The sequence below is a fragment of the Pyrgilauda ruficollis genome, unplaced genomic scaffold (assembly GCF_017590135.1).
Source record: "Pyrgilauda ruficollis isolate IOZ18807 unplaced genomic scaffold, ASM1759013v1 scaffold18, whole genome shotgun sequence".
Lineage (NCBI taxonomy): Eukaryota > Metazoa > Chordata > Aves > Passeriformes > Passeridae > Pyrgilauda > Pyrgilauda ruficollis.
In genome coordinates, this window is record NW_024516984.1 from 3,338,175 (window position 1) to 3,364,544 (window position 26,370).

The following is a 26,370-nucleotide window of genomic DNA, read 5'->3' on the forward strand; positions in this document are numbered from 1 at the left end:
TTTTAAGGGCTCGTTTTTTAAGGGTGAATGGAAAGTTTTGTTCATTTACAGTAGTACATTGGTTTTTTACTTAAATCTCTTTCAGAATGCTTAAAGCCATCCACCAGAGACACATGTTTTGAAAATTACACTCAATGCCAACTACTTATCACCTCAAGGAGTAGAGGTTAAATAGTGAAATTATTCACTATTTTATTTCACAAAAAATGTGAGAAGAGTTAGAAGTCCAACTTTGTGGAGTAAGAAGGGAAGAAGCAGCATTTCCATGCTACCTTACCCAATTCCAAAGGATCAGTATAAACAGAGAATTGAAATATTATCCCTTTTCAGCTCTGGACTACAAACTCAATTTACCTCCAAAACACATGGAGAGAAGCTACCTTAAATCTTTTCTTTATCTCTTAATTTTAAAACTGTAAATCAAAACAGCTGGATATTTGTGTGGAAAACTGCAGTAAATTAAAATATCAACATCAAAAGCAGGATCCCAGTAAGAGAGATTATCTCCAGCAACAATAGCGGAATGAAAACAAATGATTGTTATTACTGCTTTAAAATGGTATGCAGATGTGTTTCAAATCACTTTTAGCAGTCCGAAATCTTTCTAACAAAAAAGAAAAAAGCAGAAGCAATATTTTATTCTCACTCCATCATCTTGAGCACCCGTTGGGGAAGAGAGACAAACATCCACAAATTCAAAAAAAAATCAAGTCAAGCATACAAGGACAAATGTGTGCCTGTCACTCAAATGCATAGGAACTGGATGTTTTTTCACTCCAGTTAGTGTCAATAACTTAAAGAGAAATGGGTTCACACAAGGTAACTGAGCAGACCAGAAACATTCAATTGATCTGAATTGACCTATTTGTCTTACTAGAGATTAGAGGGCAAAAAAAATCTATTCCTACTTTTCTCCAACCAGTCCTTGAGTGGGTTAGAATGGTAGAGAAACCAAGAATTAAGCTCTTAATCGGTCTGAATATTTTTTTCTTGCCACTTCAGGAGGAAACAGGCCTTGGCCTCAGTGTTACAAATACTGCTTGTGAAACTCAATACAAGTCTCTTAAGTTCCTGATTATGACCTTAAAAAGACTGAGGAGGAAGTAATTCAGGCCTTTTTTCTCCTCTTCCTTCCGTTCAGGTGCTACATTGCAAAAGGCTGGTAGACATTAATAGAAATGGTTCTTAAGCAGCAAAAGAAAATAAATTGAGTAAGTACATAAAAATACACTGAGCCACTGCTCCCCTAATTTCTGCTGCAGTATTTCCATAGATTTCCAAATCAGTTGAACTAAACTATGTAATTATCCAAATAAGGTTTCTAAAACCTGTGGCAACATAATTTAGACCTCAACAGCTAAAATAGCTCATCCTCAAAACCATTAAAAAATACAACAAAAAACCCACCAAAATACAAATAACCCAAACATTTCAACTGATCAATTTGCTGATACACTTCATATTGCATAAAACACAAAAATAAATTCCAACCTGGATGAACTTCTTGCTGAAGCATCTCTGCTTTCATGTACAGCCTCGCCATTTTGTTGAACTTCTACTGAACAGTAAGAAACAAATTCAACAGAAATATTCTATTACATCTGTTTGAAATCTTAATCTAAATATTATCATCTGACTTAATTATTTTAACTTACTGGTTGCTGATGAACTGAGATTTGTAAGAGATTCTTGTTCAACAACCAAACCATCTAGCACAACAGTCAGTTCACCTGTTTGCACCATGCCACTCTTGTTTTCCAAAGAGAGTTTCAGTTGTTCTTTCACCTTCTCCACTAAAAATGGAGGAAAATGGGGTGAGTAGGGGACAAGAAGGAAAGAAGGGATAAAGGAAAAATTAAATTCTAAATAATATTAAAAGAGACCAACACACAAATGTGATATATGCATTTAGTTCTATAAAAGTGAACATAAGAGATTTTCAAATCAAAGCAGAAATCACTATGGAGCTGTATTGTATGTATATTTATATCTGCTGTGTGTACATACACACTTTATTTTAAAAAAGGACTGTCTATTTACATAGTATATTCTATAGGTATGCTGAAGAATCCATGTGGATTCAATACTTTCTGGTTAATGATTTCCTAGGTCTGCCATTTCCATTAAGCCCTTTGGAAATTATGCATTACTTACATAACATGTGATGGCCTAAAGTCAAACAACTTCTGAACCACACATCCAAATATTAAAAAGTCACTGGGAACCCCTCATTTTACAACTAGAGCCTATACTAATTTCTCATAGCGCCTTTCAAAACACATGCTAAAAGACCACTGAAAAAAACATCTCTTTGAGGAAGAAGTAAATGCAAAGACTGCATAGAGTCCTCCCTCAATTTTACAATTATTTTTAATGAATCCTTACCAGCATTTTCATAGATCGCAACTCCAAGGATTAAACAGTAAGAGAGGATGCCTCAGGTAACCAAAAGTTAAATCAGATACTATTTTCACCAAAAGAAAATTTGAGATAACTGATGGTGCAGTAACATAATTCAATCTGACTGACAAGCAATATACACATTTGTAGAGAGACATATATAATCCAGAGGTAAAACATGCTGGGGATGCAATGTAATTCTCTCTAAATCAACTGCTACAAGTGCAATAGTTAAAGCTACATGTCATAAATCCAAACACAGTCAGCTAGGAGTTCACATTAATCAGGTTAAAATGGTTGAGACCTTTTAGTATTTGCGCTCTCAGATTAAAAGATTAGTTTTTAAAGACATGCCATCATATTTCCCTCCATATGATAGCATTCAAAGTTAAATTTAAACTAGGCCCTTCTATGTATTAAACTACCTTCTCCATTTTTTTTCATTCTTAGCCTGCATCATAAGTGAACAATAAACATGAAAAGAGGGGAGGCTGCCATAACCTACTGCCAGATACCCCCAAGCTATTACTTGAAAGAGCAGGTGTGACAGCGTAGTTGGGCAGCAGTTACCAGCAGACACAAACTGCTGTGCTACAATGGATTTTAAGGAACTTCAACTCCCTTCAGCAAGCACAAAGCTCTTAAATCTACAGGATTACTGTTTTAGCAATATGCCTTTTGGAAAAAAGTACTATCTCAAAGAAGAGGAGAAACTAACCTACCACTGAATTGTTTAACTAACACATTTTTTAATTTTTGCAAAGGGCGGTTGGTTTAACTTCTGCTATTTTGATAGGTTATCTTCCTAAACCAGTTGTTCTAACTGTTGGCTGCAGCTTAATTGAGCTGGTAAGAAAACTGGGAGGTGTTTGGGCAGCAATTTAATAGTCGTGGTGTTTAGCAGAAAAAGTAACTAAATTAATTCTAACGTTTCTGCATTTAGAGGACTTCCCGTTCCATATTCATCAGCAAAGAACCTTTCAAGTGCTTCATTTTAGAATAGGTATCAATAACTAAATGAATGAAGGATACCAATCAGATTATTCTACCAGTGAATTCTTAGATAATTCAGTCAGTGTCTTACTATTGACTTGCCCAAATAAGAAACATTGCACATAAATTACTTTTGGTGCAATGTACAGCAAACTCAGTCAACCATTCCCTAAAAGAATTTGTCAAGTTGCTAGATCCTACCTCCCCTGGATCTACAGTAATAAAATGTTAAATATTTTGTCAGAAATTTGTTAGAAATTTTGTTAGAAATTTGTAGAAAGTATTTAGAAATACTTTTTTGTGGCTAATATTATTATAACCCAGTTACTTCTGATACAGTTTTATTATGTATAAGAAAATTTTCTGCCTAATTATGAAATTTACTGCTGAATCATTATAATACTGTTAAAGAAGATCCACTGTTTCAATTTTCTCTAAGAATCAGAAAAACTTAGCTTTTTTTTTCTTTTTGGCTCTCCTTTCCCCCCACTGTTCTAAACAGGCACCTCAGGTTTATGTATAAATATAACTTGTGCAAAAGGTTAACACTGGTTTAGCTGGAATTCTACTGTCAACCTGGAGTGGAATTTAAAGTGTGGATTCACCATCTTGTAATAAAGAAAAAAAAATTTTGAAAAGCAAATCAGATATATTCCATTAAAAATATTTAATATTAGAAGTTACATGGAACAATCAATCTCTAATGTACTAAAAGAAAGATCATAATTGTTTCATTAATCAATGTTTTCTATTGCTCTCTGGGCAGCTAAATTATGAGGGACAAATATCCAGCATTTCTATTAGCGACTCCAGATAAGGAAAACATGAAAAATTACACAGCTTTTCTGAAAGTTAATTTTTTTTTTGTTACCAAATCTAAAACAGATCCTCTATGAAATTGGTTACTAGTTTACTACAAAACATTATATTTAATCACTTCTGCTTTTACTTTCAGCAACTAATACTCTACTGTTTGTTTCAAAAGTATTATATCCCCTTGTTACATTTAAAATGCTCTCAACAGCACAGACATCTCTAGAAGAGACAAGTAAAGATATCAACTGAAAATCAGTTGTAATTACATGTCTAGTTAGTAGTCTGGTTGCCAGTTTGATATATAGATTAGTAATAATAATTTTACTTTATTCAATATATCTTTCATGATAACTTACATTTTCTATTGTGTGCTTCCAAAGCTTGTCTCAAGTCTACAGTGGCTCTTCCTAATAAAGCATCTGCTTTTAAAGTGTGATGGCTCCACACTCTAAATTCCAGCGTAGTCTGTGGAGTCACATGCCTGCATAAAAAATACATTTTAAAAAAATATATACAGATTTTTAAGAATTCATTCTTGTTATTAGGAGTATTTGAACTTTATTCACTTTTTCATTGTATTTCTTGATACTAATGAAGTGCAGTATTGTATTGCAAGGGGAAATTTTTAACTAAGAACTGCAAACACTATGGTAACTACACTTAGGATGAAACTTAAAGTACATTATTATGATAGTCTATGGAATTTAAGAAGTATCAGAATAACCTACACTCAGCTCAAATCTCAGATATATATAAAACAAATCTTGAATTATGAAAGGCTTATTTCCCCTATTCCTCCAGAGTTCTAGCTAAAAACTTGCAATATTTAATGTGGAGAAAAAGGTGGGAAGTATATTTGTCAGTCGCTGAAAAGAAAAATACTAAATATTTTTCAAAAAGGAAAAAAGCCATGAAGCATCTATTTTCAAGCAAGAGCCCACTCAACAGGTATCAGCCTGCCTGGAAGTGTCGATAAACATTTTTTGTGAATCCACAAATATATATAAAACCATAAGGCATACTCACAGAAATCAGAGGGGAAAATTCAAACGATGACGCTAAAGTAAAAACTGGAGGGAAGCAGAAGGTAAAGGACCCAATTGCAGTAATATTATGACAAGCTTTGGCACTGATCTCTCCCCTGCTCAAGCTATGCTAGGTCCTGGAGAGTAAGTTTTGTAATACAGGGTCTAGTACTGCAAAGATGGTCCTGGCTGTGAAAAACAGGAGTAGAAGCACTGCATTGCAAAAAGTCAAAGGCCACATATCCATCAGCATTGACCGAATATATACAGAAAGTTGTATCACTAATGATGAGAATAATAATAAAAACAACAGGACTAACTCTACAGTCATTTGAACATATTGGACAAGGTGGATAATTTCTGATGAAACACAAGCAGATATATTTTTGCATTTTGAAAAGGCTGCCTTCTAAGGGAGGTCTTAGTAACAGAGCAGCTCGACAAAGCAGAGGAAAAAATCCCCAACACCTACACACACCAATATATTGCTGACCCATAGAAGTGAGGGGAATTTGGTAAGCCAGAGAGGTCACTTAACTTCAAACACCATTCCAATAGCCAGAGGAAGAGGGGGCCAGTACCTTAAAAATACATATAAGGGTAAGACCCTAAGTAAGCAATACTCATTATGAAATGAGTCTGCCATTACTATGCATTGCAATTTACCTCATTTCTATCAGATCACCAAATCTTGACAAATCAAACCTGCCTCCTCAAGAGAAACTCAGGTCCCTGTGAATATACTGATAGCTCTGTAGTTGTTCTAGTTCTTGATCCTGGAAATCATCCTCAGGTCCAAGACTATGTTATTCTCTTTTGCAACACTGTAAAGGACTAATAAGTTCACTAAACCTGAAATACCAAGAAATGAGGCACAGGAATACCTACTTGCTTCTGACCAGGTCTGGAGTAAGTAAGCGATCCCAAGCAAAAAGTTCCCCAAAGATTTACCACTCCCCTCTCTCCAGCACTTACTGGAATCTAGCATGGCTTCTACTGCTAACAAAGAGGGCTATTGCACACAGACATGTCAGATGCTGTAAAATGTACTGGCCCAGGCTCAACACCACTTGATAGGAGCTATGCTGTTCCCAGACCCAAGTCGGAACCAATACAATCTTGCTTGTGAATAAAGCATTCTGACCAAGTGCATGACTGCCAGCTCTTCATGGAATCCTATTCAGGTATATCTACACCCCTAGCAGAGTTAAACCAACTAAACCACAAGAAGATTAAAATGGTCAAATATCAGGGTAAGGTGTGAGTTAACTGCAGATTTTATGTGCATATCCCTTCACTGAGAAATTCAAAGGAAAAAGTGACCTTACATAACTATTACTTATCCACTTGAGACTTTTTTCTTTCTAAAGTTGAGAATTACATGGTTACAATTAGTAAGTCTTTCTAGCAATGTATGCTAAATAAAGTGCTAACAAATACCAAGACTATATCATGTAGTGCCACTGTATGTAAGTAACACACTCTGTAGGAAAAAAATATTCTCAAAACATTGTAAGCATTCAGAAGAAAAATCATTTGAGATAAATACCAACTTACGTCTGCATTTAGACATCAACAGCCAGAGCAAACTATGTAGGCAGCCAAGCTTAGTAAATATTTGCCTGCAATGTCTGTCTAATAAATAGTATCAAACAACCAAAAAATCTACTTACACTGTCAGCTGCTCATCCCATTTGGGATTTGAAGAACTACTTGATTTTGCTGTTTTCTTAATTTCTCCATCTGCAGTTAATTCCGTGTAGAAAGTTGTTCCAAACCAATTCTTTTTCCGTTTCAGTTTGGCACTAGAAACTAATAAAATACATTGCTTTATCTATAACAGCATACTGTTGCTGAAAAACAGAAAATGTCCTGCCTACACACTGTATGAAATACTTTGCCAGGCAATATTTTTCCTCACCTACTCTACTTCTGCTGAACAGAAAGAAGTCTATGCAAAAAATTACCATTTTATTTTATTAGTAGCTTTTATTTTCAGAAGCTACTTTGTCAGATAGTTGACACCAAGTGTCATATACTCTTTTCCCCACATACTGGCAGGACTGGTTGTAGAGACAGCACAATTATTTTAAGGATAAACACTGGAAATAACGTAGGTTACTTTCTTATTGTTCTCCCTATTCTTGCCTTAACTGAAAAATGCCTAAGTATGATACATCTGATGATGCATCTGAGGGGGTATCAGACAGACTTTATTTTTTAGTTATATGTTGTTATGAAAGGCGATGCAGTTCATGCATATTTCTAAATGTCCCTCTATAGCAAAGGCTGTATACAGAGCTTAATTTCTTTGCCTGTATTCCTGCATGGTTGAATTTGTGGATTTACAAATCAGTTTGTTACAATTAAGAAAGCTAGTCTTAAATTTCCCCTATTTAAACAGCTTTGCAGATGAACTCAAAGGTTTCAGGTAAATATTCAAAAATTAAGAAACACCACTGACCAAAGAAGCTATTTTCACCTCCAAATCAGTGGTCAGTTCCTCTGCGCTCCTGAACATAAATCTGTCCTCCCTCTTCCATGCCCAGCTGAGTAAGTCACTATGAAAACCAATAGCAGCCTAACTGCCAAGATTTTAAATTCTATTTCAGGCAGATGGTGTCTTGAAAAGACCACAAGAATGGACTTTCAACTACATTTACCTGCTGGCTCTGCCTTTTCTCTAACTCCTCCCTTGCTTCAGAGTGGCTCTTGTTCCCTCCACTTGCAAAATAAAACAAGGCTGAGTATTTTCAGCCATTTGGAAATAATTCTTCCCTGTTCCATTCCTTTATGGTACTTGCTAACCCAACATGGAAGTTTAGTAAAACTGAAAGGGAGACATATTTCTGGATTGCAGTATTCTGAGATGTATACATTAGTTAGTGGGATGCAACCATCCAAGGTTCTAAAGGCACTAGCCATGGACTTTTACTTGTTTCAAATAAAAGGTGCAAACTTAACTTCCTCACATTTGAAAAACCCAGTCTTAGTAATGCATCATGGGTCATAAAAGGCAACTGCAGCCCTGATAATGATGAAAGCTGGATTGTAGAAAACTAAAACTGTAATTCCACACACAAGTCATATTTTTTCTTCTGAAATCATGATATATTTTTAAGCTTTGACAACCTCTACTTCTTCCACATTTTCCTCCATAATTTGCTTTCCAAAGGAAAATACAACATTTATTAAAACACAGGTATTTAGTAATGATATTCAAGCTTCCTCTTAATTTTCCCTCTTTTATCTGACTATGTTTTGTTAGTAAGTTTTGAGTCCCCAAACATAATAGGAGACCATGATCATCTTTTGGTTCTTCTAAAAAAACCATGAATAAGTAATAACACCAGCAAGACTTCCAAAAGAACTAACAAGAGAAGATCTCACCATGAATGTTTGAAAAAGTACTGATAGCAAAGCATGTCTACAACATGTTGTATCTGTCCAAACTCAAACAAGTCACCACTCCATACAAATTCCTTATTTGCAAAATGAGTCTAAGATACTTGCTGCCCTTATAAAAGTGCTTTTTAAGTATAGTTCTTGAAATAATTATAGCTTCTACAGCAGCATAAACAAAACTGCACATAAATATGCAGTGCAGGTCAGCAATACAACAGTCCCACACTCTTCTGCCTCCCACTACTGGGAATGCCACTGGCATTCATTCCTGTGATCCTGCAAGATGAGGTTTAGAGAATTAAACTTTCAGAAAACTAATCACAAATGTTGTAAAGACTTCTTCCCATTTGAGCCCTGACCCAGATTTCCTGGAGTCAAAAGAAGTCCCAGCACCAGAAAATATAAGACTATTTACATAAGGAGGAGCTCAGCACAAGATAAAAAATTACCATTTTTGTAGACACAAATCTGAAATTAAGGGTCATTTGTGTAAGTTAGTTTACAGTTATATATATATACATTCAATCGACAGGTGGCTCCATCTCTGCTATTAGTCATTGCCAGTTTTGATGATTCATCACATTATTGAATAATGTGCTCCTTACATAAGGTTAATAATTTTTGAGGCTCCTCTCTTATCTGATTTCATAAAATATCCATTTGGGGCACTCTTCAACAATATATTTTTTCTCAGATAACCTGGCCATCTTTGGATCATCCAGCAAGATGCATCTTTCTTTAGATGCAGCCTTTATTAAGACATGGTATCTTACTCATGTTTTTCCCAAATTTTGCTCAGGATAGCCTTAATATATTCCTAGCCATGCATCCATTTTTACTTCAGCATTCCCACATTTTTCAAAATCTCTGGAAAGCTCAAGTTAGTTATCAATGGTAAGATAATACTTATACACATAAATACACACACATATATATATATATTTATGGAAGGTGTATTTATACAGTATCTTACCTATGTGCTGGTTAGCATTTTTACTTTTAACTGCTGTAACACTAGCTATCAAACTTGTTTACTTAAATGCACTTTGCTTATCTTCAGACTACCAGGAAGCCTCAGTTCTGTTCTGCCATCCCACAGAGAGAGTAGCTAAGACCGACAACAATTGTCACATCTTTGACCAGCCCTTGTCCATCAGCAGCAAAATGCATAATCTACTTGGCCTGTTCAACATCTATTGAGAAAGTGTCCCCAGCACTATCAGAAATTTCCAGGACTGTTTTTCTAGAAATATTCATGGATACTGGGATGGCTTACTTCTGCCTCAAACTATGACAACTAGCAGAGCAAAAGGAAGAAAGAGACAACACAGCAAAATGCAACAGGATAGAAGGAAAAACATTCAAAGTGACATGGCTTATCACAAGGAAAGCTGGTAATCTACAGGCTTTGAAACACTGAAAATTCAGCTGGACAACATAATGAGCAACCTGATCCAACTTCAAAGGTAGCCCTTCCTTCATCAGAAGAGTGGACTAGGAAATCACCAAAGGTCCCTTCCAACCTAAATTATTTCATATGTCTGTTAAGTCTAACCTGTGGCTTACCTGATATGTAATGAAAGAACTGAATCTTCTGAAGGGCTAGCAAATTTTGTGATCTCCTCCAGCTCCCCACCTTCACTAAAACATTGTACCCATTTTCAGCTGGGGGTTCACTACAACCACCAACCTTTTTGTAGAATTTCAGAAATATGTGTTCCCTCTTCAGAATACACGTCACATTAACCACTTGTTCCCAAGCAAAATTTCTTGCAATTGTCTGTACTGTTGTACAGAATGCCTTTTTTTTATTATTTTGAAGATTTATTAAACCCTATCATGCAACTCACTGTATAATCTCTATTTAGCCTCAAATCATCTACATATATTATAGTCACATTATTAACTGTAATGTTCATATCATTAACTAAGATATTAACTAGCTCATTTTAACACTCACTTTCAGGATTGTCTTTGTAAAATACATATGCTTTCCTGTAAAATTTCTACTTGCCTGTTACTTGCATCTGTAATCTTCCATTACAGCTGTGACTTGTATCAGATCTTGGTGAGGCTGTGGCCATGTCAGAGGTTTAGGCTTCAGCCTAAAAAAAGCAAACAGATAGCTTATTAGAAAGTACTTATCTCTGCATGTCAGCTACAGCTATTAAATAAAATGTTCAACTAATCAAGAAGTTACCAAATATTACTTAGGTACAGCAGAACACATTATTTCATAACAGCAGCTAAATAAAGCAAACACTTTGGAAATTTGTCCCACGTTACACCTCTAAGGATGCCAAGACACTTCAGTAACGTATATATTTACATAGCTTAGAACAACTGTGTAAGGCAAGAATAGAAATTCAGCTGTGATATATCAATAATTCTCTCTCTTGAAGACATACTTATGGTCTGATTTCAGATAAACTGAGCACCAACAACTTCAAATGAACAAAACATTTGAAATATTTACATGCTTGAAAATCATGCTGTCACCAGAACAATACACTCGAGCAGTAAGGAGAGCAATTCAAACGCTTGCATTCTATCCCTACATTTGCCACCAGCTTCCTGCCCCACTGCTGTCCACCCACAAATCACTTCCCTCATCTATTGAGACAGGAAGCACTTTACAAGAACACCCCACCTCACCACTCAGCCACTAAAACTGAGTGTGTCACATCCCAGCTGGGGCATCCCAGCACCTACCCATGCACACAGCATCACTCCTGTCCTTCTGAACTACTACATCTGGCTCACATCTAGAAGTAAAACATCCTGCTTCTATCAGACAACTACTTTTCACAAGAAAAGAATATATACATGCAAAATAGACTTTCCCTGATCTGGATAAACTTCCACATATTTGCTTCTGTGGACACAACTGGTTTCAACAACAATATTGGAAGAGCTGTCACCAAGCCTTTTTGATCATGCACTTCTATAACTACGAAAACTTTGAGTACATACCCCCAATATGTGTGTATTTATTTATAAATTAAATATATGTACCACTTTACTAATACATTCCATATATACTACAACATATAAAACCAGAAATTTAAAAGGATTAAATGTTGGATTGTTTTTGTGAGAGCCATGTGATTGAATATGCTTCAGCATTTTTTAAAATGTTGACTTAGCACTTCGTAATACAGTGATTTGATGGTCTAGTTTTAAATTCAGTTTATTGGCTGTCATAGCTAGCAAACACAATTTACAGAGATATGTACATCCAAATCAAAGTACATCACTGGCTACACTTTCTAAATCATGACACTCATTTTGCATCTCCATCCACTAATTATGCAAAGGTTTTTCTTGAAATATGACTATAAATTTTCATCTTCCCTGATATCAATCACTTGTTATTGTAAACCAACAGAAGGCACATTTTTATATCTCTATCCAATTTTCAGATTCTGAAACTCTTAACTGGGAGGACTTTTAAGCAGATAAGGAATTCTGCTTCCAAGTTTAAGTGCTCAAATATGGAAGGTTTTACAGATGACACATCTTTTCTGGCAACAAAAATCACACAAGGAAACATTTCAAAACATCCATTTTCAAAATGCTTTCTCCATAGCATAAGTTTATTTCAAAAAGCAATAGGTTTCTTACTTGTTAAAATACCATCTTGACCTTCAAGTGAGGGTGTGTTAAGTGTCTTTATTTATTTATTTAAATTTTTTAATAACTGACAGTCAGTTTGTTATCACCAAACAGGTCAGGAAATTCGTAACACTTGGTTTTTTGTGAGATAAAACATGTAATCAATCTTCAAGTTTTACAACTCTTCTAAGCACTTTGCCATGATAACTAGTGATCCTCTGCATAGTACACAAGATCTTCCTGGTCACACCCAGTGTCATTACAGATTATGTTAGATACTCTACTATTTAAAGGCTTTGTTTTCATACAATGAACCACAATAATGACATCCTGCAGCACTTTGTGCACTTATGGCTCCAACTTCCTTGTTGCTTGCCTATGCACAATGCAGTGAATGAATTCTGCAAGTTGTGCTCAACTTGTAACCTTAGCCAAGAATCTTTTTTACTTTGGTCAAAACAGCCACTCCATCTGTGGCTACTTTAGTACAGCTTTTCCATTAAAAAAAAAATAGGTTATTTAAGAAGACACTGTTTAGAATTTATGCTCAAAAATGTCTCTTGTCTGGTACATCTTTTCCTAATGACTTAGTTCTTTGTGAATTTCATTAGGACACAGAATCTAGCAATTACCATAAGTCGAGCCACACCACAAACACCTATACTTTCATCCAAATGTCTGTAGAGCAAGCCTCTCCCACTGTGTAATTTTTTCTGATATTTGTTCCTTCAGAACTGTGGTAATGTTTTCCAGACATCTTCCAACAATATCTGCTGACAAAAGAATGTGTTTTAGTTTGTCACCACATTGTTTACCATGTATTATTTCAGACATTTATAGTACCATAGGAAGATGAAATGTTTCCCCAACAGTATCTGTGTCTTCTGCTACTGAGAAATCTCAAAAGAGGCTTCTAATGATCTATCACTAAGTTTAGTGAAATCTTGTAAAGTCTTGAATTGAGTACATCATGACTTCAACATTGCTGAAAAAAAAAACCCTGTCGATGGCTGTCTTCGTGTTCTGGGTGCTTAGTTTTAAATGCCTTGTTAATTGTGATGGCTTCATACTATCATCAGCTGATACCTCAAGAAACAACGTTCATCATTTCCAATAGCGGATGTACATCCGTATTTGAAATACCATTCTTGATAAACCAAATTGTTTTGGCTGACGTCTTGTCACACGTAACTGCTGACAGTTTTATCTCATAATATATCTGACCAAGAGCTCATGCTAGGAGTAGAAGCAGCATCAGCTCTGCCATGTTCTTATTATTCATATTATTAGTATTATCTTCAATCTGTGATCTCTTTGCAGGAATTTTTTTTAAGCCACTTGCCTATTTTGTGAAGGTTTGCTTAGTAAAAACTAAATTTTATAATCCACAAATCCTCCTAACTGGGCCCAAGTAAACTGCCTCCATCACAATACACCAGAAGTGAATGAACAAATGAAGGTGTTACTGTGACCCCATCATACTGTGGAAATTATGATTGTTTCTTTCCTTCAAATGTTTAACCTATGTAGATCTAAAATGCTGGGGTGGGGGGTTGGTTTTTATTTGGTTGGTTGGATGAGTTTTGTGCTTTTTTTAACATTTGCTTTACATCAAGGATGTGTAAAGCAAAATAAACACATAAATAAATAAATAAATAGCGTCAGAATCCTCAAGTAGACAGTTCATTGCATAATCTCCTCAGACTTCATATGTTGTTTTATCTGCAAGTAATACCACCTGCCCAAACCTGAGTTTCTGGCTTTGCTAGCTACTAAGCTGCTAACTGCATTTGGCAAACACGTTTGTCAGTCTTCTGATAACAGAGAAGAAAAAATTCACTACACTTAGTTTTGCATCTCTCCTCTTGAAGGAAAAAATTACCACGATGCCTGGGAGAAATTATTGCACTGTGAGGGAGATCTCAATAGCTGACGGAGATGAGACAAAGTTAGGCTTGGGGTTGGCTGAGGGGCTGTAACTGCATGACTGCAACCCACAACAACAGTCCCCGGATGTTCTGCTCTGACCCTGTAGAATTAATATCCTTCTATAACAGAAATATATTTTATATTCTTGCCAATAAGGCACACTTAGGTGCATTTACACCTAAGCAATGATTACAGCTCCACATTTTCAGTATGTTGTAAACGAAATACTGCTGTGCATGTCAAATACTATTTAGAAAAACACACTAAAACATAGGAAAGTTTAAAAAAAACATTTAAACTTTTAAAAATAAACATAGGTTTTAACCAACAATATATAAAGTTTTCTGTCACCGTTTATATTGAAAAGGGCTTTACTGAACAGAGCAAATTAATTGAACTGACTGATTCTGTTTTCATCATGCTCCAAAGATTCTAACAGTTTCCATCATGTTCCAAAGATTCTAACAGCTGCAGCCCACTCATCCTTTCTTAACGGATTAGAAATCAAGAACTGGTTAGGAATTAAGGAGAAAGGAAACATTAAGTTTATTTAAGGCTTCAGTCATCCGTTATTTTCATCACTAACTCAGCTACTAACATTTTTAAATTAACAAGTTATTGCCTAATCAGCTGAGATGCAGGTTGGTTCTTTCAGGAGACAGCCTTCTCACATTACAGTGTTTGTCATTTTCATTTTCATTCAAGATCCAAAAAGTCACTCTAATGTTAATATTTTTTAAAAAAACAAACAAAAGAGTCTTCACTGTCTGATGCACATTGGGTCATACTCACTTCTAGTCAAACACATTTTTTTTACTCCAGGTAAACAAAGCCTTCAAGAAGAAAAGTCAGCCAAACTAGATTGTACAAGATGAACAATTTTATCTAGAGCTTTGAATGTCTATTAGTCCCTAAAGGCTGGTCTGAACATATGACAAATGCTGCTGCACAATTAAAAAAGAGAAGCATAATCCAAAACTTGGCCCTTCAATCTTTGACAGAAAAATTACTGGTGCAGACATGGCAGGGAGCAGAGGTGAGGTGAGACGCCGGACAAGAACTCTATCACAGGAACTGTTTGCAGTGCTGACAAAAACAGTATAATTGACATTTTGTAAGGTACTAGTAGGGATTGTCATACTTAAGAAAAAGACACTAAAAGCTCTCCTGGGATAATATACCATGAAAGAGCAGTCCAAAATTAACAAAGACTGGAAGTAAAGAGTGTTGACATAAATGTTACCAAAAATCTCGGGTTTCTGGGGAGCAAGGCTGCTGCAGAGAGACCATGAATATACTGAATGAAACTAAGCAGGGACAATAAAGAAGTCTCTTATGTAGAAGAACTGATAGACTTACATGAAGATGGGATTACCATAATTTTTTTATTTTACTAGAAGTAAAACCTTTTATAAGCTAAGGAAGATTTCTGAAAGTTCTAGTAGGGATTCTTCTAATACTGAAAATCTAAAAGTTTCCAGGACTAGTAAACTCCTGTCTTGATGAGCCAGAAGGACTTATATCTGCATGGCCAAAACTAAACAAAATTTCAAGTAAACACATTGTCTCATCTGCAGAAATACACAGGATGGCAATTAGACCAAGCAAAGTGAAAATACTCATTAGGAGGACTGAGTAGTTTTCACATCCAGAGTAATGTCAAAAGCAAAATACATGCATTTTCTTGATCTAATTTACAAAAAAGTCTCCATGAAAAAGAAACACAGATGGTGAAGAAACACTGAAAGATGAGGATTTTCTAACTAAACAATTTAAAAAGTCATATTTCAAATAATGCAAGCCCTTACCACTAATGGAGAAGGGAACACTATGTCATAGGGGCAATATTTACCGTTTTCTTGCATCACAGACAAACTTTTTGTTCCCCATCCCTAAATCCCTTTTTCTTGTCTCTAAAAATAAATTCCCAGTTTGGCTCTTGAATATGTCAATTAAGGGTTTAAATCTTTGAGGTTATCTTTACATAATCTTAAAAATAGGATTACATATAGCAATGTAAGAGTCACCATCTTTGTATTTATAATCTTCCCGAAAATGAGGGGATTAATTCTGACAGGGCTACAACCACCACACATTCCCAAATATTAACTTGCTACACCTCTTTATTCAAGCTCTAGCTAAAACTTCATTGCCCTGAAGGATGTGAAGTTTTACTTTCAGAACTGTTTCATCAACACATACAAATATCACGCCCAGCATCAAAATTCCTGGACAACAAAAATTCACTGAGAGACTCTGGATAGCCCCATGAAGACCACAGTGATCACAACCCTTCTGTCTAAACCACCCTCATCATACATAACTGTTACATCAATTGGAAGAGTACAATCTAGTTACTAACTCCTACAGCTGATATTTTAATATTACTTCAGTTGTATATATTCTTTTGGGTAACTACAGATTGATTAGGACAAAATAAGGCACAAGCAAAACCATGGAATGGACAACATAGAAGTCTATTAAAAAAATAGAGGATCATTTCCTAATCCATGAGAATCAACAGTTTCATGGAAGTCAGTCTTGTTAACAATAACAACATTTATAAAATTTATACTTCTGTGAACAAAACTCTCCAAATCTCAAAATGCTATTAAAATGTCAGAAATTCAAGGGAACAACAACAGTGAATATTTCATTTATTTATTTTTCAGTCATTAGTAGAATAATTACTTATTCAAAGAATTTAAGCAGGCGCATTTTAAATTGTGTTACTTATTTGGAAATGAGTGCATCTAGTGCAGGTATTTCTTGTAAAGCTGAAAGTTAAGAAGTATCACTGAAGCAGCAAACACACATTTATAAATTGCCTGCTGCTTTGAACGAGTAATTGAAGAGATATTTAATGAATAATCAAGGCACTCAGACATAAAAGAGTACACCCACCAAGAGAGAAAACCACTTCCTTACCCATATGATACCGCAAGAATCAAGCTAGGAATAAGACACAAAGAAGTACCAAGATAGTATGGTCCAATTACCTGTGATATCATTTCATAACATATTAAAAACCCCATCACAAAAAACAGTTAATTTTTTTTCCACTTTAATTCATTAATGTGAAAAGGTCAATTAATGCTAAAGGTTGGAGAAGTGAACAGTGATTTCAGGAGGCTGCAGGTGTCAGAATCTCTGTCCTGTAGCTGTTCTGATCTTCTGTGTGAGGTATGGGAAGGAAAGATTCTAAGGAAACTCTGCCCACGGGAGAGCATGCAGGGTGGCAAAGCAACCCTGTGTGAGCATCTTGCAGGAAAAGACCGTTGTTCCACTTTGTTGGGTAGCAGAGAAAATCATCCACACTTCTAGTCCTGCCTCCAGGCCCTCTTCTTCCACCAAAGAAACAAGGCTGGGGTAGGGGGAAGGGAGTTACCACACCAATGAAAATCAGCAAGTATAGGATCAGAAGCAAGTTTATTGATGTAAAAATAAGAAGTAGGAAAAAAAAAAAGGAAAAAGTGTCTTTTCTTATGTCAGATGCAAGTAAGTTTCTTCATCAATTTCTTTCCATTTTAGACTTTCAAATTCCAGAATTTTTATTCAACATAATTCTGATTGAAAAGTCCATTTCACTATTTATCAACATTAAAAATGCTGATGATTTTGTCACAGCTAATTGAACACATGTCTAATTAACTGGGATTTAAAAAAAAAAAAAACCAAAACTGTATCACTTCCAGAAAGAACCAGTAACTCTATTAGCATTTAAAAAATTAAGGATTTCTCCCTTTGCAATCAGGAAACTTTCACCTGAGTAATTTAAGATGCACAAACAGAAACCAGATCTGAAACAGATCTGGAGAAATAATATCTGTAGACCCAAAAATGTGTTGGCCTTTCTTGCACTGAGCAAGATGGTAAAGTCACTTCTACAATTCTCCTTGCCCTCTGCAACATTAACAAAAGAAAAAATCTAAGACTTGGCATTCCCTATATGGATAGTTCTGATCATCAAAAGTAAAAATTACAGTAATATTTACACATAGGCAAAGAGAGAAGTTAAAGTTTTCTTTCCTCAAATGTTACAAACCAAATGCCACTTTAAGAAGCAATGGAAATACTTATCACAAACACCAGTAGGGCCTTCTGAGAACCACTGAACATTTGCTTCATGTTGAAGACAAAACTAATTTGTTCTTCACAAAAATTTCATCTCTCCTCCTCCATTTTAGATATTCTCCTCCTCTAAGATTTACTATTTCAGGCCAATTCAGAAAGTCTGCAGTTCCATTCCCTTTTCTGAACAAATATATGTTAACCAGGAATATACAGTGAAGCCCAATACAAATTTTGGTTTAGGTGCAATGGACTAGGGATACAGGCAAGACATCATGTAAGCCAAGGTATTAGCTTTAATTAATCAGAAATTAATTGGTGTATGGGGGAAGAGGGGGGAAGAAAAAACAACCTTACTCCTGTGAACACTACCTTCCAGTATATTCATGGACATCTTACACACTTAATGAAAATACTTGCTGGTTTGATTCCTTTCAATAGAATGCCAGAATTTAAAATACTCATAAAGCTGGCAAAATGGTACCTTGACATGCTTCAGCTACTTAGAAGAACCCTTTCACATATGCACTCTGTTACACTCACTCCTAAGGAACCAAAATTGTTTGAACATAATAACAAAATTTAAGAAAAGGAAAATATTGCCTAGCTATACTATTGCTTTAATTATTTCACATTACAAATTCTTCTGGCTCGCAAGGACTTTAAAAGGGGTATATAAAGCTGTAAATTAACACATTGTAATAGTTAAGCAGGCAATAAATCCCATTTTAAATTACTAGAAGTTGCAAAAACACTGAAGAGATTTTTTTCAATGTCAAATAAAAGCCTTGACAAGCTTCAGTTAATTGAAATTAAGTAAATGAACTGAACAAGAACTATGGAGTAATGAAGCACCATTAAGCAGCAGGTGGGTTTTTGTCATTCGTACAGATACACTGAAAGAAATGGCTCAGTGGCAAAGCCCAGTAAACAGTGCTTCAATGCGTGACTCCTGCTAGACATATGAGAGAAAAGCAAAGTCCAAGTCACTCAAACAGCTCTAACCTTTGATTTTTAATCTGGATGCCTTACCCTGAATGTCTTGGATTCTTTCAATTTAACTTAATAGATCTGTTTATATGACATTGGAATATTATTTTTTTTTTCTTTTTTTTTTCTTTTTTTTTCACAGACTAAACCAAGTTCCACATCTTCTGGTATTCTGTTTTTGCCCCAAGCAGCCAATTCCATACCTTTTTATCTGCATGAATTTAAACACTTCCTGTTTTTTTAACCCCTTGTTTTTTTTGTTGTTTTCACCTTTACTACCTTTAAATTTCAGTCCTATGTATATTTTTCTCTTTGCATTTTATACCTATATAATCTAAAAATTTTCTGGGAGATATTTTAATTATTCAACAAAAAAGTACACATGAAACCTATATGTTACAAAATAAAAAATATTTAAGAATGGAACAAAGTAGCATGCATGCTTACCCTCAGGTTTTCTACCTATGTCTTGAAATTATGCATGAAACTAAAGAACCTGAAACATTACAAATCCTAATTTATTTGATGATATGCTCAATGAAGGAAAGATTATTAACTTTCAGAATCCCTGTGAAAACAACTTAAGCAATAGTTCTACGCTCAAGCTGAATGCAAAAGATGGTACTAAATGTATTCAGAATCATAAAGCATAGAGTAAGTTTAATAATTAGCCAGTAAATTTGTAAGATGCTGTGAGTAGTACTGAACAGCCTCCTCAACTATGAGACACCATTTGCTAAAGTATGATAAATAGTAGGTTAAGTCATTGTTTAATAGCTTAGAAAATACTAGGAATGGAAATAATTTTTGCCCTGATTATTTAAAATAATGCTAAGAACACTGATTTTTCTTCTCATACAATGGAAACACAGAGTGATAGCACTTCTAGGACAGGATTGTAGTAAAGACCATTGTTTGTTGAGCAAGAAATTATTTTCTGTGGTACCTACTGCTAAACTTGAGTCAGACAAATACTGATGGACTGAAATGTAGGTCTCTACCTTAAATAAAAAATCGAGGATAGTTTATAAAAATGCAAAGCTAACTTGAAACTATTTAACAGAATATTTAGCTACTTATCAAGATTATAAGATTCCTCTAGATACCTTTAGTACATACTCCAATTCCTTAGGTATTGATGGTTTAAAATACGTATGTTAAAAAAATACCTATTTCATCAGGCATATAAATATCACCTATACAAACGGATCTGAAAAACCTTAAAGGACAGTAAAATGTACTGTTCAAAACATTTGTAACTGTAGGACATACTCTGTGCTAATAGTGAATATTGGAAACTTTTTTTTTTTTTTTTTTTTTAAGTAGAGGTGCTCCAGTGCCTTAACCATCTTGATAGCCTTTAATTAAACTCTCTCCAGCACATCCACATCTCCTTTGTACTGTACTCAGTACTGGGCACAGCACTCCAGATGTGGCCTCATCACCAGTGCTGAATAAAAGGGAAGGACCACCTCCCTCAACCTGATAGATATCCTTTGTCTAATGCAGCCCAGGAACTGGCCACCCTCTCTGCCCCCATGGCATAGTGCTGCGTCATGTTCAGCCTCATGTCCACCATGACGCCCAGATAGCTTCTTCCAGCAGAATGTTTTGTTTCTCCCGTTAAAACTCAAATGTACTACCAAAACCATTTTCAACTTACAGTATCCCTCACTCCTTTATCTAAGAACAGCTTACAAGTATCCCCCCCAAAAAATGATAATTACTTGAGACCGAGAGATCTGGAAAAGGACCAAAATTTGTTAATTAGCACTGCAACAAAACAAATGAGAAGAAAGCTATGAGAATATTCTCATTCTTTCTGTTTTCATCAACATACTTTTGGGAGTGGATCTTCAGACCAGCCAGAACAGTCAGGGATACAGGAGCATTTAATTTCTCGTCTTTTGCCAAGGCCACAGTACATACTGGTGGGTATGGATACAGTAGTGGCTTCCTTAGGATTTGCTTTCACAGAAGTACAATTTCAGCTTCAGCACTCTCCTCCTCCAAGGTTTATGAGGCCTTGACAACAGGACAAGGCACTAGTTTTCCCTGACAGTAAACCAACAGCTTCTCCAGAGATACTTCAATGTCCCTGATACATTGTAAATATTTTGTTACTAAGTTCCAAGTTGCCAACCCTGAAGCAGACCGACAGAGAACTGAACTGGAAAGCAAACTGTAACTCTTCTTAAAACACAGGACATCCTGAGATGGAAGAGACCCCTGAAGATCACCCTATCCAACTCCTGACTCCACGCAGTGCAACACAAAAGTTAAACATCTTTTAACATAAAGTCAAAAGTATCTCAGAGCACTGTCTGAATGTTTCCTGAACAGGATGGATTGGTCAGTTCCCAGGGCCATGATATTATCCATGTTTGTAACACTTGGTTGGAAGAGTCCCATGGCTGGAGCACTGGGATGGAGGGCTACAGGCTGCTCAGGAGCAATAGGCAGAGCAGGCAAGGTGGAGGAATTGGTCTGTTTGTGAGCAAGGGTTTGATTGCACAGCCTTACAGCTAGTGATGATGTAATTGAGAGCCCCTGAGAAAGGATTAGGGGTACGGAAGAAAAGGAGTTATTACAGTGGGTGTCTACAACTGATACCCCAGCCAGGATATAATCACTGATGAATTATTCTCGAGGCACTCTAGGGGAAACCCATGAATTTGTAGCCCTTGCCTTATAAAAGATTTCAATTAATATCAATCAAGAGCACCCTACCACTATGATGAGGAAGGAAATTCTTGAAGTCTGTAGGAGGAAACTTCTTGTCACAGGTACTCAGTGAGTCAACTAGAAAAGATGCCCTCCCAGACTTGCTATTTGTGAGTACAGAAGGACTTGTGGGGGATTTGACAGTAGGTTGCTGTCTTGGCAGCTGTGATCTTGAAATGATCCTGTTTAACTTTATATCCTCCTAGGATAAGGCCAGTAACCTTGCAGATGAAGGGAAGGTGGCAGATATAGTTCTGGATTTTAGCAAGGCTTTTGATACTGTTCCTCACAACATCCTTCAGGACAAGTTGCCCAACTGTGGGATGAGCAGGCCCATGGTATGCTCAGTGAAACACTGTCTGAAGGGCAGAGCTCAAAGTGTTGTACCAAATGGGACTACACTTGACTGGTGACCCGTCCCAGTGCTGTTCGTCAAGGCTCAGTTTCCAGGGCCAGTCCTTTTCAATATTTATATCAATTATCTGGATATACTGGAGTTGAATGTACCAGTAGCAAGTCTGCTGACTGGAAACTGGGGAGGGAGGCGCTAATTGCCTCTCCAAGTTGTTTAGTGAGAGGACATGCAGAAATGGTCCAACATTGAGTCAGGGGAAGTTCACACCTGATATTAGAAAGTATTTCTTCACTGAGAAAGTGGTCAAACACTGTAACAGGTTTCTTAGAGAGGTGGTCTATGCCCCAGGCCTGTCAGTATTAAAGAGCCATTCAGACAGTGCCCTTAACACCATAGTTTACCTTGCTGTCAGCCCTGAACTGTTCAGGCAGGTGGACTAGATAATCACTGTAGGTCCCTGCCAATTGAAATATTGTATTCTACTTTATTCTTGCAAACAGACAGTGTGGGGCCATGACCTCCCTAGGGAGCTTGTTCCAGTGCTTGACCCCACTTTTGAGATCCTTTCCAACATACGCCATTCCATGATTCAGCAGAGAATTTCTTATTAACCAACCAAACCAAAACAGTTTTAAGCAATTCCCTCACCTCCTATCACTGGACCAGAAGATCAGCACCTCCTTATCTGTTCCCCATCATAAGGGAGTTGTAGACAGCAATGACATCACTTCTACGTTTCATCTAAGCCATGCAAACACAGTATCCTGAGCTGCCCCTCATAGGTCATGCTTTCTACTCCTCCTTTGAACAAATTCTAACATTTTTCACACTGATATAAATATTACTGTATTTATCCTCCTTAAGCCAAGCTATATGCATTTTTCACCCCTCCATCTCAGAAACCAAACCTGCATTTACTGCTATTGATATAGAGAGAAAGTTATATACAAACAGTATTTTCTGCATTTTTTTCAAGTACATTCACTGACCATTGCTACAAATGCTGCAGAATTGATCTGTGCATTATCTATAACATAATACCAGCCTCATATAAGGGTCTAAGAAAAAATACAGTACCATTACAGAAGTTAACAAAAAAATTTATTTCTAAGTGTTATGCAAGAGTCCCAGACAAATTACTATGATTCCACTGCACACATCTGCCTGTTCTGTTCTGCCTTACACTTGGACCTTTTTAGCCTTGTTCTCCCAAGCAAACATCGCATGCATGACTCATACGGTCCACCTGCCTCTTCCCCATCTTCCTTTCATCTCCATCCCTCTAAGTGAATCAGTTCACCACCAGATCCAGTTAAATAAACTGAGAAATAATATCTTCTGAAACACCAAGTTCCCATGAGTTTCACAAAGTTCAACAGCATAGCAGAGGAAAGAGACAATTTCATTTTCTTGCTGAGCAAAGGCAGCAGCGTGAGTTCAAGCTCTCTACACTGACTGACTCAAAAGGTACACAAACACCACAGAAAGCTCTGAATGCAGCTCTGAGCTGCAGCAGTGCATAGTGCCTTTTTTATTACAAATAAGAAGAGTCTAGGACAACACATGAAGCAAAGAATTGTAACTGTATGAAAAGTCTGTATGGAACCTAGTTCCACTGCTACAGAGCAACTTGCAGCAAAATATTTACAGTATGCGTTGCTTGCAAATCTTAATCACAGTGATGCTTCTAGGTCCTACCACAATGCCAAATGATGAAAAATACCACAATGCCTCCTCTGTGTGTTACAGATAAATATACACACACAGTGAAACAAACAGAGTAAACAACTTCCAGGTTTCTTGAACAGAACAATGGTAGTTAAAGGTCAACACATATGTCAAGAAATCAGGGAAGAATATTTTCTCCTTAATTCTAATATTTAGCTGAATAGTTCTCATATCTGCCAGAATACAATATGTGCTAGCTACACAAGCCTTTCTGGGTTGTCTTCTGCTATGGAGAATCCCAATGCTTGGTATAAATTATTGCTCATCAGACTTGCATCAAGAGCAATGTAAAGTAAATATATTAAGACAGACTGCTAAAATATGGGCAGATTTTAGTGTACCTACACTGCAAACAGAAAACTTTACCTAGTTACATATAGGTACTTCCATATTAAACTATATAGGTAACCTATTTTCACCACATGGAAAATGGAGAAGTATGAGCTACTGAACAGGCAGAGAGCCTGAGCACATACCAAGACTGCCCAGATAGCTTATAAAATCCACTCACAGGAATTTGTGTCTGTCAGCACCACCTTATTAGTTACAATAGCTTTGACTGGTGTAAACACATCTCTACTGCAGCCATAGCAAAATTAGCAAACATGGAACAACTTTAAAGACATTAACCAAGAGCGCTGCTGTTACTGTTACATCCCCCCACTATGTTTTTATAGGATATGAAAAAAGGTGACTAAGGAATACCAATAATGGGAAATATATTATTACTGCTCCACAAAATAGTTCCCCAACCTCCCCATTGTTTTGGTAAGACACAAAAAAACAACAATTCAAAGAGGGGAAGAGAAGCCTCCTCAGTGTTATGAGAAAGTGGCAGAAGGGGTTTTGCACAATTTTTGTCAGTAAGACATTTGATGTGATCCACCTCTCACCAGTAACTTTATCTCAAAAAATAGCTCAAAGAGGTATAAGTAGAATTCACTGCATGTTCTCACTCTCTTTTCTCTGAATATTTGATTTTTTAAAAGTGCTATGCAAGGCTCTTTCCAGCTGTCAATCTCAGCAGTGTTAAAACACTAAAACATGTCTGTCCTACTTCCAGTCACAGACTGCACTAATCTTACCTACTGCTACCTGAGAGCTTTCAGCCAAGCACTGTCACTTACTTTTTCAAAAATAGCCCTTCAGTCTCTACAGTGCTAGAGAATTCAACCTGATCCTTACCAAGGCTCTAAGCTGATGAATAATTCTCACATCTTAAAACAAAGAGTTGCCTGTTTCTGCTAATTATTTTCCAATCCAATTTTAGTCTGAGTCAATCTGACTCCAAAATTTAACTACAAATTAAAAATCACAAGTTGAGAACATGAAAATTTAATAAAACACAGGTCTTACCAGAAGGGCCCAAAGTTTGACTTTGCAAGGGCCAATACTGAACCACAATAATACCTTGCATATTAAGTTTAACATATCATTACAAAAGCAACAGAGAATGAAAACACACTTTCTCTAAAAGTATCCTCTCTAGAGAAAAGCTAAACTATAAATCTTAAAATGATTAACAGCTTAGTCTTGAGAGCAACAGTGCCTTGAAATCCGGTGGCTACAAAAAGTGCACAGAAAAGACCAGCTTCCCACTGAAGGATGTCAGAGATATTCCCTAATTCAGGTTGATTTTTGAGGGACTTGTGGGGGTTGATATTAGAGGAAAGATGAGCAAGAGAAAAGCATCTCCAGCATCCTTTACCGACAAAATATACATTTGCATGATATGGTCAACCCACAGGCCTTCAGCCCGAAGAGCATTAAAAACGCTTAGTCATTCTCTAAGATTCATCCATATGAATCTCTCCTCCTCTTGCTGTCCTTTCTTGTGCCTTCCCCAGTTGTACTGCACAGCTTTCAAGACAGGGCAGAACACAGAAAAGTTGAAAAAATACACAAAGCATTCATTCAAGCTAGGAATGCACTGTGCACAGAAACAGTGGCATGATGGCATTGTCTGTTTTATGCTTTAGTTTATTCCTACATCTTCTATATCAACCTTTAGGAACACCGGTTTTTAAACTGGAGTGTCACTAAACATCTGGAAAAATGTTCCTTATTCCCCTCTGTTATAAGGAAGGGATTGAAACACAAAATGTTCAAATATGCAGGATTTGAACAGGAATATAAGGAAATATTCCTGTATATATTTCCTGAATATAAAGGGAAAATAAGCCCAAAGTATGTCTCTGCTAATAAAGATTTATTTAATCAATTTTGATTTCTTACAGCCTTTAAAGCATTGAAACTGAAGCAACCAGCATGACAGATTTATACAAAAGAGACAAGAACAGCAACCAACTCTGAAAGTAG

General features: G+C 36.2%; 1 protein-coding gene across 3 annotated transcripts in view; it reads right to left on the reverse strand.

Annotated features, from left to right (window-relative positions):
- Positions 1-26,370, reverse strand: part of WWP1 (WW domain containing E3 ubiquitin protein ligase 1) — a 57,696-nt gene that overhangs the window by 24,386 nt on the left and 6,940 nt on the right. For 2 of the 3 annotated variants that reach the window (XM_041464348.1, XM_041464346.1), the window contains exons 2-6: positions 10,654-10,744; positions 6,908-7,046; positions 4,566-4,690; positions 1,656-1,793; positions 1,492-1,558 (exon numbers count right to left, since the gene is read on the reverse strand). In XM_041464348.1, coding sequence (XP_041320282.1) covers positions 1,492-1,558; positions 1,656-1,793; positions 4,566-4,690; positions 6,908-7,046; positions 10,654-10,723 — 539 coding nt within the window. In that variant the 5' untranslated portion in view covers positions 10,724-10,744. The remainder of the gene's footprint in view (positions 1-1,491; positions 1,559-1,655; positions 1,794-4,565; positions 4,691-6,907; positions 7,047-10,653; positions 10,745-26,370) is intronic. The other variant, XM_041464347.1, reaches the window with a different exon arrangement.